The sequence below is a fragment of the Diadema setosum genome, chromosome 13, assembly GCF_964275005.1.
Source record: "Diadema setosum chromosome 13, eeDiaSeto1, whole genome shotgun sequence".
Taxonomy (NCBI): domain Eukaryota; kingdom Metazoa; phylum Echinodermata; class Echinoidea; order Diadematoida; family Diadematidae; genus Diadema; species Diadema setosum.
This window is the reverse complement of record NC_092697.1, coordinates 14,122,501-14,136,179: the sequence shown is the minus strand read 5'-3', so window position 1 is coordinate 14,136,179 and position 13,679 is coordinate 14,122,501. Positions and strand designations below refer to the sequence as shown.

The 13,679-nt window shown below is 38.4% G+C and overlaps 1 protein-coding gene across 1 annotated transcript in view; it reads left to right on the top strand.

Annotated features, from left to right (window-relative positions):
• Window positions 1-9,870: 9,870 nt before the first annotated feature.
• LOC140236844 (rho GTPase-activating protein 100F-like) overlaps window positions 9,871-13,679 on the top strand; it is a 55,020-nt gene continuing 51,211 nt past the window's right edge. Inside the window, exon 1 of the mRNA XM_072316781.1 lies at window positions 9,871-11,405. Coding sequence (XP_072172882.1) covers window positions 9,932-11,405 — 1,474 coding nt within the window. The 5' untranslated portion in view covers window positions 9,871-9,931. The remainder of the gene's footprint in view (window positions 11,406-13,679) is intronic.

Genomic DNA, 13,679 nt, shown 5'->3' with positions numbered 1-13,679 from the left:
AGCTGTCGTAAGTGCACTATTACACTATAAATGCATGGGCGACATTTTTGTGTGTTAATTTTGCAGTCCAACAGTGATTCACAAAATTCACGAAAATTAAACCCTCGTAAAAATAATAGCTTATATTAGATAGAGATACAATATGGCAGTCTCATTGAGTCTGTATATTCAGGGAATATTAAGGTAGTCTACAAATAGTACACTTCACTGAGGGCATAAGTAAAAACTACCCATGCAAGGTACCTCTGGAATAGTCTTACATGCTCAGGGCAATAGCCTAGGGTTTTTAAAAGTACCAAGAGTGGGTAATTACACTATACTCATGCCCAAGCAAATTCATGCATATTATTTGTTTTATACAGTGATGGAGCAGATCTGTGCTATCTGATCACAGAGTCTGTATGTTCCTAGATCTGCATCAAACTTAAAATGCCTTGTCATTATTGCAACATGAAAGTGCAAATGATCGGTCATTATACTTTACCCATAAATGGTCAGAAGCAAGATCATATGTTAGGTAAAATAAATGCCTGGTCACGTGTGTGCTCCAAACAAATCATTTGAGTAGGATCTGCTTCATCATTTTGTTTATAGTGTATGTAGTACTGGAGAAAGTATGTGTGTTCTTTTTAAACAGCTCATGGTGGAGCATCTTCACCGCTTCAGATTCATTATTCTGAATCACAGTGGATAAAAACTGTCAATGGTCAAGAAATCTATTGTCATCCTGGATAGTTTTTAGACGGTCACTTTGGACCGTTGTAAATACCTCTCAAGAAGAAATTTCAAATGTATTTCAAGGAAGAAATTTCCAATGCATTTTCTTTTAGTCTTTGCCTGTATCTCCAAAGCTATTTTTACCCACACAAATGTGCACATGCAGACTCGTAAAATGCACTCTGTTACACACACTGCCTTCCCATGATCAGAACAAAAATGCCCCCATGGGAAGTACGTCAAGTATTGTTTGTGGCAAAGCAGTAGATACTTCCACATGCATTTGACACACAAGGGTACGTTCATTATTTTGTGATGAGCCTTTATGCATGTTATACTGTAGAAACATGACCAGATACTGGTATTTCTTGCTTTAATAGATCTTGTGTGCTGGTGTTGATGCAGTAAGATCACAGTCACCTTGTAACAACATTATTATTTATAGCTCGGTGAGTGTACATGTAGATAATCACAGTTGACGATAGCAGAAGTCCTTGAGATCAAATAATTAGTCTCAAGTGTGTGTCTTGTTGTTTGTGTGTTACCAATCTCATGTAGCGTACACAAGCTTGCCAGCAGTCTGGGTATTGTACATATGTATATGTTGTGTGGTTGCCCACTGTTATGAGTATGAGTACAAGCAAGTGATATCTTAATGTTACAAAGTGATTCTGGAGGTATCAAAAGATTGCAAGCCTTGTGCAAAATGAGACAGACAATCATGTATAGATACTTGTTTCATTCAAGGAAACCATTCCCCAATCTGCACAAAGTATACCGTCAGTCACTAATTAACTAATTCATCCAGATTATACCGGTAATCAAGGGTAGCGGGAAGCAGCTATCCAATGTGAAATATTATATTCATGTTGAGAAGAATCTTGCGTACATTGAAACAACAGCTGCAAAGCATGAAGTCCATATACCAATTGAAATAGTTTTGCAGTGGCCTGTAACATTTCATTTGCTATGCTTGTTTGACATTAAAAATGAAAAAATAAAAAAAATCTAAGGAACCCATTTTTACAGATGCATGTTAAACTGTAGTGCATATAGATTTGATTTTGAGCAAATACAACCCATAATCAAACAAAGATATGCTCTGTCTTGGTACGTCCTTGTGCCAACTTTTATTGAATTTTATGAGATGTTTTTGTACATTACTTTGATATGAAATATGAAGTGTTGGGTAACATGCACAGTAAAATGCAATGTTGACATCAAAATGAGCCTTCTTTTTTTCTCAGAGGGTTTACAAAATGTTCAAAACATGACAGAGAAACTTTATATGAAAAATTATATAGTTTATATGTTCTTTTGCCTTCAAAGAGCAAATACTTTAGTAGTTTGAGTAAATACTATATTGATTGTATATTAAATATACAGATTAATATAGTTTTATGTAAATGTAAGTTGTCTTCAAAATATGGTGTAGTAGCCAAGATTACTTCAGTATCAAATACAGGCAAAAAAAAAAGAAGAAAATACTAATATAGGAGTGTGATTCCAAGATATGTTTTTATATTGTGGCTACCAAACACAATATGTGAAAATCTGAGTACAAATGAAACTTTGCAGAACATATATTTCACATTTTTTTTACAATAACTTACAAAGCAGGCTATCAAATTTAAGCACATTTTTCGCAAGGACATACATGAACCATGATGGGGCATTTGTGTGGATTGATTCAAATTCCATCTGCTGAAAGTTGGGTATAGATATGTTGAAGTTTGATATGCATACTGTACATGCTTGTTACTGTCAAGAAACAAATTAACATCAATTCTACAGGCCACTGCAAGATGGATTCAAATTTCACCAATGCAAATAAAGTATCAAAATGTACTTCCCTAGTTTAAATTGTCAAATTTAATTCTGCTTGGGTGATTTCATTTTTCTTCTTTTAGTTTTAATAGCATGGGCAGTTAAAGTTCCTGCATTTTATGTCTTTAAATCACTCTTGTCTGTATGTCCTTACAGACAATATAACTTTGAGTCTAGAGTAAGTTGTCACACTGACATGTACAGTAGATATCATTTAATGTCTTTCAGATGTAGTGTACTAGATATATAAGCTCTGTGTTAGTGTCTGTGTTCATTGTGATTTTTATCAGTGGTGTAGATGTTGCTCAAATTGGGTAGTTAGACGTTAATACATGAAATATTTATGTGAATTTTAATAGTGAATTCATTATGATTACCAGCAGAAGAACTGCGAATATTTCTTGATCCATTCTATTTCTAAAGGCAGAACACAATTTGGAAGTCAGGAACAAAAAGGCAATAACGACTGTGTATCAAGGTTTATTAGGGCATGGTACATAATTGTACATTTTCCCCCAAATCAAATGTGTGCCTGCCTTCAGTTATTGTATTCATACTGTTCAGTGTATCCTACAAGAACAAGAGATTTACAATGAAACATTGCTGTGCAAGCTGGAATGAATGTAATTGTTCATTTGTTTGTTTGTTTGTTTGTATTTACTGTTCTTTGGTAAAGTGATTCTCAAATGGTTTAAGGTAGCATTTATGGCTTGTTGCTATTGATGTAAATATGTAATACATCTTGTATGAGATATGACTATATAATGAGATTATATGTCTGGTTTGGAAATATGTGCTGAAATTGTTTTGTGACCATGATCATTGTACTATACAGCAATTTTATGGTATTTTAAGCCCGCGTCAGCATCAAGAGTCTGTCTATAATGTATTTTGTGAGAGTCTTCTAATACATGTACATGTATTTTGTGTGTTCTACAATTGTGTTTATGTACATTATTTTTTCTTAAGTCACTGATTGGATGCTGGCATGCTGTGGTCTATTCAAGAAAGAAGTGAAATATGTGTGTATGTACGTAATATATGTACCGAATGTAAAAAAAAAAAAAAGGAAAAAGATATAACAAGACTTTCCGCAACGATGACTTTAAAAACAGTGAATCAATCCAAACACAATTTCAGGGTAAGAAACTGTAACTTATTACCCACACCTTACAGAAAATCCCATCCGATTTACTTCAGTGGTCAAAGAGAAATGTGGATCTTTGTAGAGCATGTCAGTAATCCCATCCCTCCAAGTTCTGTCCATTGTGTTCACACATTGATATGCAGTTCCAAGAGCATCCAGGTGCTAAACTTGGAAGAGATGGACCCATGACATGCTTTACATTAATTCACATTTCTCTGTGACCACTTATCCAAAGTGAATGGGGTTTTCTGCAAAATATGGGTAAGATGTTATATTATTAGACCTTGAAATAGCATTCAGATAGTTTATTCATATTTAAAGTTATTAATGCGAAAATCCGATTGTAATTTTTTGGTGGACATACTGTATGTATATAATGTATGTATAAGATAGAAGATTGAAAGAGGGAATTGTAATGCATTGCACCGAATTTCAAGATGTCATGCACGACGTTGAAAATTTGGTGCAACCATTCAAGGCCCGGTCCCACTGGCCGACGGACACAAAGCGTATGCAGAAAGGACACAGCGGACGAGCAAAATTTCGGGGATGGCTTCATCCGCTTTCATCCGCTCCAGAAATTGACAAAATTGGCGAAAATTGGCGGTAACAGAACGGAAATAGAACGGACTAGGGTAGTATGTAGCGGGGATGTCAAATGGATGTTCATCGGAAGCCTAGCGGATGAAAACGGATGGAAGGGGATGACAGCTCCGAAGGGGTTACCGGAGATAATTGCGAAACAGACGCATAGCAGAAAAAGCGGATGCAGAGTGGATGCAGAGTGGATGCAGAGCGGATGCAGGGGGGATGCTTTCGAAATGCTTTATATGCGAGATGCATACGCTTACATCCTTTCTATTAACGTGCTATTAACGATGTAAAGACGTTCCACGTACCATATCTTTCCTCCCTCTTTCCGTTTTTAAGGCCCGGTCCCACTGGCCGACGGACACAAAGCGTATGCAGAAAGGACACAGCGGACGAGCAAAATTTCGGGGATGGCTTCATCTGCTTTCATCCGCTCCAGAAATTGACAAAATTGGCGAAAATTGGCGGTAATAGAACGGAAATAGAACGGATGTGGGTAGTATGTAGCGGGGATGTTAAACGGATGTTCATCGGAAGCCTAGCGGATGAAAGCGGATGGAAGGGGATGACAGCTCCGAAGGGGTTACCGGAGATAATTGCGAAACAGACGCATAGCAGAAAAAGCGGATGCAGAGCGGATGCAGAGCGAATGCAGAGCGGATGCAGAGCGGATGCAGAGGGGATGCTTTCGAAATGTTTTATATACGAGATGCATACGCTTACATCCTTTCTATTAACGTGCTATTAACGATGTAAAGACGTTCCACGTACCATATCTTTCCTCCCTCTTTCCGTTTTTAGCTGCAGCGGATGTGAGTTGCGAGGATGCCCAGAGGATGCAGAGAGGATGCAGCGGACGTTTAAGGGATGCCGCACGGACATACAACGTTTGTTGCTCGTATGTCGCGGATTTACATCGTACACAGCGGAAAGTTCATCCGTTCTAAAAGTTTTAAGCAGCTTAAAACTTTTTGCGCGGATGAAATCACAGTGGACGGATGCTCGATGGATAGAGCGGATGAAACACGTATGCGATGGGTACACAGCGGATTCGTAGCGTTTTCCAACGGATGGCAAGATTTTTTGTACGCTTTACATCCTCTTTGCGTCCGTAAGTGCAGTGGGACCGGGCCTTAAAGTTGTTGATGCTATTAATGCATTACCACCTCTTATCATTCATGTACTGGAACCAACACATAGACTGAAGTCCTCATTGTATATATGAGATATGTACGTAAGTGCATGTATACATACATACATACATACATACATACATACATATGTACATATAGTCTACATTCATATTGTACACATATACAGAGAGAGAGAGAGAGAGAGGGAGAGTGGGAGAGAGAAAGGGGTGTGTGTATTGAACCGAGTACAGGTACTGTGAGGAAAAAAAAAGTGCAAGGAAGAAAAATAAATGTTTTCGATGTGTGTGTGTGTGTGTGTTTTTTTTTTGTATCTCAATAGACACATGTGAACAAAAGCACAATTTTCAAAAAAACGTAGTCAATAGATATTTCCAAAGATAATGCATGATTTTTTGAATTCTACTCCAATAAAATTTGTATCATTGAAGTTTAGCAGAAGTGTTATCTTTATACCATCCTTTGACATTCAATCATTTCAATATGAAACAAATCAAGATAATCCGGTACATGTCTCTTCCTCGCCTGATCTTTTATATTAACATAAAATGTGAGTGTGTGGTATGTGTGCCACTGTGTTTGTTTGTCTGTCTGTATGTCTATGTGTCTTTGTTTTGGAGAGAGTAAAGGTTTTCCTTTTGCTAGGTGTTTGCGTGGTTGTATCATCTTGCATCAGTTATGCATACATTCAACTCAAGAGGGAGCCTGGACATCATAGTCATTTTTACAACCAAAATGCGCGTTGGAACAGGAAAAACTGCTGTATGATTCCAATCTGCATAAAGCCAGTGATAACTTTCTCTCAAAGATAATGCAAATAATTGCTTGAAACCTCACAAACAATATTTCTATTCATTCCAAAGACCACCAGCATTAAAAAATGATATAAATGTGACGGGAGCACCATGTTTTGATATGTGGTTTGTGTATTAATTTTGCATATGATCTATTCTGTATAATCTTTGCCTTTATAATACATCTCTCTCTCTCTCTCTGTCTTTATATATATATATATATATAGAATATATATAGAATAAAATGATTGTGACAAGCATATATGCATATATTTCCATGTGTTTATCTATCTTTATGCATTTATTTCTTGATACCTTTATTTCCTACGTTTTTCTTCCTTGACCTTTATTTCAATTATTTTTTTCTTTTTGTTTCTAGTCTATCATCTTGAAAAAACCAGGATCAATATTAAATAGCAAAGGGGGGAAAAAAGCAAGGAATTTATCTTTACTTCATGATGGTAGCCTAATCGACAGCCTGAGAATGGACAACAACAAAATTGGATGGATTTGGAACCCACCCGTAGAGCTTCCTTTGACTCCAGGACACTTCATTTCGCCGTGCTACCGTTCGCGATACAATCACTCAGCGCGCTCATTATCACCAACAAATTGTTTCCTTCCTATTTATAATACAGGATGAAACGGAACCAATTTTGAGCCGTGCCTGCGATGAACGGACCGGTGCGTAATTATTTTGTTGTTCGGCGATGTCGGAACTATTTGGCTCAAGGTGGCCAGAGCGAGAAAATGAGCGTTTGATGGGTTTTAGAGGAGGAAAGGGAAGGGGAGGGGGAGGGGGTAAGGATTTCGGATTTCGGTTTAATCATCTAAGCCACTCAATCGTGCAATTTGACTGCTAAAATCACCTTTTGTAACAATAATTATCTAAATAGGGATAACTGCGTTACTAGGACCTAACTTATAATGAGCTATGTGAGCTTTATGAGTATTTGTCAAATGGAGAGGATTCTTTATCAACTGTTCAAATGAAAACAATGAAATATCGATGATGATGTTAGTATAAGCATTAGCATTAGGATCGATATCAAATCAGAAGTAGTATATGATATTATTATTATTATTGTTATTATTATTATTACTATTATTATTATCATCATCATCATCATGTTGTTGTTGTTTTAAAGAACGAAAGGAGAGAGAGAGAAAATGGGGCCCTATACAAATAATTTGCCCCAATCATCATCATCATTATCATTATAAATGGCAGTGACGTAATAGTATAGTATTCAAGTATTGATAAACATCTTGTTACAGTGATAGGCTACTTTCAGTGGTAATTTGCTGCTGTTTGTGATTTTTCTTTTCAGACAGCAACAATAATCACTGTTTTGGGAAAAACGACAAAAACAAACAATATTTGGGGAGGAAACAAACCTGCAAATGAGGAGGCGTGGTCGGATTGAAGAAAGACGAAGATCTGAGCTCCGTTCGCCTGTAGGTTCATCGAGATTGTCTTGAGCGGTTTCTGTGATTAATCTTTTCATAACAAAGGATCCTGCGGTGAGGTTATTCGATCTCTAAATTTCTATCTTTCTCCCCCTCTCTCTCACCTCTTTCATCCTCCCCACACCTGTCCACCGTTCCCCCTCTCTATCTGCCTATCATTCTATAATAATGGATTTAATGACGTCCAATTATAACTCTTTACGTTATCATAATCATTTTAGCACATAGGCCTACATTATAGGTCTGTATGAAAATCGTTATTGCAAAATCACGAACTCCATTCGGCGTGTTAATTTGAGATACTTACTATTAAAGCTGGTAAAAGAAAAACACCTAGGGGAAATGAGAAAAAAACAAGTATTCTCAATCATAACTTCAAGAATACTCCTTGTTATCTAACAAGTGAGTTAGCTCTCGGATCATGATAAACTCTTCACTACAGTTTGTAATTTGAAGCAAACAATAACACCATATCAATTCAATTCGATTTAATTCAATTGGTTTACTAGTATTCACTTCCATCAAAAGAAAAAAAAATAATATAAAGAGGTACATGTGTCAATTTGACTTTCATCAAGCTGGGAAGGACCGCAGTTCATTGAGCACAATATGAAATAATTATGCACGAATTATGGTATTATAAGAAAAAAAAAAAGAGGAAAAAATGCACACCTTGTGGTAACATAAAAGAAGTGCCAAAACTATAAAAAGCTATAAGCTTGTAGGACGTGGAATACTGAAACGAAAACAACAGCAACGCCGATATACAAATACGATGTATTTTAGTTAAGTTCTATGTACCACTGTACATTTTGATCACTGATAAAATAATGCTTATGGTGCAACCATATTGCTACTATCAACAACACTCAATTAAAATTAAATTAAATTAAATACATTGCAACATAGCAGTATTATGGCACATTTTAGTCATCATTCGGCCTATCGGTTGGAAATACAGTGTATGATTCCCGTAATATACCTGAATGTACTCAATTCTTCTTATAGTAGAGCAGCAAACGTATTAAGTATACTCACTAATGGGGGGGGGGGGGGTGGGAGTGGGGGAAGGGGGGTTAGAGTGGGAGACAGGCCGTTCACCATACCTCAGAGCCGCAATTGGTATATAACAGCTATCATGAATATTCAAAGATGGAGCTCATTTTGTCCTCAGCACATTAAACTGGTAATAATGTTCACACAGTTTTCCCTTTTCTATGTTCACGTTTACTAAGGTGGACTATATAATTCCATTTTCTCTTGACACGTGTTGAGCCTTTTCGTTGTTCTCTATCTCTCTCTCTCTCTCTTTCTTGTATTTTTTTTTTTCATTCAGAAGATTTGCGGTAAAGGCTGAAAGGACATTCGATCGATAAACCATTCGTGAAGATCTGAACATCTATTGTTCTCGAATAATTGCGCGATCTATATACCTGATCGATCACCCGTGAAAAGGAGTTAGGGCTAAAGAACTATAAACAGATCATCACGAGGCAAACATGCCATGTTTAGACTGGGCGTGTGAAAACCTCAGCATTGGTGTCGGTTAGAGTATCAAAGTTTGAAAATTTTATGCATGCAGATTTAGGCCTATGGTGTTAAATTTGTCTTCAACTCGTTTGACTGATCACTCGATCATTTAGGCCTATTTTTAGTTTCATAAGCTCAGTAGTTATTGAATACATTATGGGATGTCCGAATCATAGAGAGTTATATCTTTGCCTGCAAGCCACAAATAATCTTCATGTCAATATTGATCACAATTACGGGGTATGTTAGCAAGTTCCAAAGCATTCCAGTAGTTTTTGCCCAGTTTTTGTCAGATATGTCAAGCAATTTGTATGGCCTAGTCTTGATTACAGTCTGCATAGTCCATATCTACACCCCATGCCAAAGCCGATACGACATTGATCCATACGTCTTTTAATACGGCGCAAATCAACTACTGGACACACGCCTACGGTTACGCATAATAAGTTCACGTGAAAATCGGCGATTGATTCGTTCGACTGGGAATTCGAAGCCCGATCGAGATGAGACTCCGAGCTGGCTAGCATGCGCGCATCATCCAACACACAATAGACGTATACTATACACAGTACAGTAGAGGTAATTCGTCTGCTGCGGATTTCGCGTTACTGCAAGTGATTGAGCAGAGTTAACATCAATGTAAGCAGTAAAATGGAGTGAAAACTTCGTTTTTGTACAGGATCCAATTGTTGAGGCTTTGCAAAATGACGGACCGAATCCAAGGAGCGACTGGTTACTCTTTTGAGGTCGAGAGTAGCGTCAGAACAACGAGAAAACAGACCCGAAGTCACTCCAGCTCGGAGGATGGAATTCGGAAGGAGGCTCGCGAGTTGCAAATCGATGGACCGGCGGGATTTAGACATGTCGGTGGAATCACCAATGACACCGTGCATGCCATCCAGGCGGCGGAGAGAGAACATTTTGCCGATCTTTCCAGGGCCGAAGAGTTTGAAAATTTAGACCGGCTGATAGGGCATTTAGATGGCAGAATGAACGGAGGTAAGCCTAGAATAAGCGTTATTCAAGAGAGGGGGATACAGGGAGGAGCCTACCTCCTGCGGACGGTAGAGATTATGAAAATTCCCGGCGAAACACTGGGATTTTACATACGAGAAGGAGATGGATATGAACGTGTGGATGGCATCTTCGTGTCACGGTTGATGCTCGGTGGACTTGTAGAAGATTCGGGCATGATCAAAGTCAGTGATGAGATTTTGTACGTGAATAACGTAGACGTTTCATATAAAACATTAGATGAAGTGTACATGATTATGCAGATACCTACTCGCCTGCTGATCACATTAAAGTCAAGGCAGAGTGGTCGCAGTTCGTACCGACATTCCAGCTCACGAATACATTCTCCAAGATACGACAAATCAGGGTCCTTTCCTGCTAGTCCAGGAAGACACTCTGCTGCTCTTAGTAGTATTATAGATCCCGATAGACAATCTAATAGATCTTCATCTCTGTTTGACCCTGTGAAAAATGGACAAGAATTTTCAGTGAAATTGGCAGGCAGGGTACCGGCAGAGAGCGAGGTCGTTGAAACGAGGGTCACAAAGACAGAATATAAATCCACCAAGGGTGCATACTATCCCAAGAAGGAGGAGGTTTCAGGTGAGAAATCTCACCAGACCACCAAGGCAGATGTGGAGACCGCCCACATGAAGCGCGTTCTCTCAAGAAATCGGAGTGCTACGACGGGGATCATCGACGATGGTCCCGTTCCTGACCCGAGTCTTGCTCAGTCATTCCCAGAGTCCCAGTCAGAGATCAATCTAAAGCGTCCTGGTGGGAAACCCCGCCTGAGTCGGCCGGGATCCTTCGACCCCAGCATACAGCCGGAAGAGGACAGCGACTCCATGGTCTTCGTGGACGAGGACTTTGATGATTCGCTCAGCTCCTCCTTCCAGAACATCCACGGAATTAGAAGCAGCGCGCCCGTGCGCGGTTCGGCCACGCAGCGCCACCACCAACAGCAGAGACCGTACTCTACCCACATCCCACCGGACCCTTCACTCCTTGATGACAGAGGCGTGGAAGATGACCTCTTGTTGTCTGTGAAGTCAGCTGATGCAGTGCCCAAGATAAGGCCCTCATCTTCCTCTGATAATATTGTGGCACCCAGCAGCTGGACGGAGGGTGATACAGCAGAAAGGAAACGCCCAACTTCTCACGGTAAGCAAGCGATCAAAAGTTTGTTTGGATTATTTTCTATACATAGCGATAGGTCTGTTGCCAGATAGGGTCAAGTATAACAATTACAGGGATGTTCTCCTTTTTAGTTTATGGATTGTCTTCTTGTATGAATTGCTAATCTGGAGCCATTTTGTTGCTGTATGAACTTTGGTTAAAGAGCTCTAAGTTCTTTAAAATGGAACAAATGTATTGGTCCTCACACACAGGTGTCATAAAATTCTACAAAACTCCAATCTAGTGTGACTGTGTGTTTATGCATTGTGATACATGTACTAGTGTGTGATTGTAGAAGTATGTGTGTGTGTCCATGACTGTGCGTGTATCCTTTAACACCTGATTGTAATTTGTATATTACATGTTTATATGAAAAAGAAAGAAAATTTAAGATTGACAAAAAAAAAAAAAAAAAAAAAAAACGCTTGTGGGCTTAGGAGATATATTTCTAGTCTTGTATGACTCAGAGAAGAGGTGACAGCTAATTATTTTTTTCTGGCATTTTTGTAACTGAAGAAAAATGCATCTTTGCAAATAAATCCAAAGGGATTCTTTCACTGTAAACTCTCTGAGGAACAGTGCTGAAATGTACACTTTTATTGCCCACAATGGTCCCAGTAGAATGAAAAAAGAAGAAGTAAGTTTTACAGAAAAGTAGTAGATTATGAATTTTGTGAAAGATTTTTTTTGTGCTCCTATGATTGAACCTTCTCACAATACATTCATGATTAATCCAAAATGGAAAAAAAAAAACCCAAACAGAACAAACAAGAAAAACAAAAACAACAATGGCAAACAATCTGTGCGTGGTATCATCTTCTGCAGTCAGGAAACCTTGAATTTGTGAAGCATCTATGAACTGAATATCCTGTTGATTTTCCGGCTGGTTGGCATTGAAATCTGCTTCTTTTGCCATTGGATGCTAATTAATAATACATGCTCAGACACAATTAACCTGTGGTGAATAATGATGTTTTCCACAAGTTCAGGTAATGGGTTTGATAAATCATGACACTCATAACAGTGGTCTTTTAATAGTGCTTTAAATCATCTTCGTGATAGGCTGCATCATATAGCCCTTTGAAGATTAAAGAAGAAGAAGAAGAAGAAATGATTTGGTGATCATTATTAGAATGCCTTCTAATACTCTTATTGTTAGAATAGCCAGAGGTCTTTGAAATATTTGGCTTCACATTAACACTGTATTGTAGTATGAAGGTTTCAATGATTTCAGGCTACCACTACAGAGGAAACTACTCATAAGATAAAGCATGCATGGCCATAGTTCATGGCAATGGTCTGAATGATATCTTGATGTTTACTTTAACGTGAGCTACAACATAGTAGATGACTCGAGTAATCCATCTGTTGACATTCCATCTTCCGTCATTGATTCTGTATAAGTAATTGGTCGCTGCTATCAAAGTCCCGACTACCTATGGTACTCAATTTGATAACATCATCACTACCCGGATATGTGATGATCAATACACACATTACAAGCTGTGCACTGCGTTTGTCGCCATGCAGTAAAACAGTTTGTCCTCCCATTTCTCTCGCCAATGCCTTTCCCATGTGCAGCGCAGCGCTCGCCTTGTTCAGCGAGTAGAGGGCCTGACAAGATGCTGCATAATTTGCGGCGATGCACAATGCACCACGCATCCCTCTTAGCCTCTCCTTCTGCCCTGCAAACAGAGTCTGCATTATTTATGTGCGGACGGGGGCTCACAGCACGTAGCCCCTCTTGTTTGCAAGCCCAGCAGCCTGCCAGTACGTTGTCATTGCATCTTACTGGAGAGAATGCTGGCCACTAAACACCATTCAAACAATTTTTGTAACTTTTTTAAAACCGATCAAGTCATTGGTGAATTATATTGTCATTTAAAAATTGGCACTTCTCTGAATTGACTGCATCTTGAAATGGAGAAGGTTATTTGAACTGGTTAAATTCTCTACATCTGCACAGAATCAGAGAGGAATTCATGCAATAAATCAATTTCATAAAGAAACAGGAGTTAAATCTTGTAGAATACAATATTATTTAAGAAATAGCACTATATTTAAGAATTTATACAAATTTAAATGAATATGATTATCTACTGCAAATTCTGAAACTGAAATGAAACAATTCTATGGGAATAAGAAAGGGCTTAAAATGAAAGTGCTTGATGTACCTGAATAGTAATTTAAGATGAATAAAGATCCAGCTCTAAACAACAGAATGTTGGTTTGGGACTAAATTATAATTAAAGACAGTGC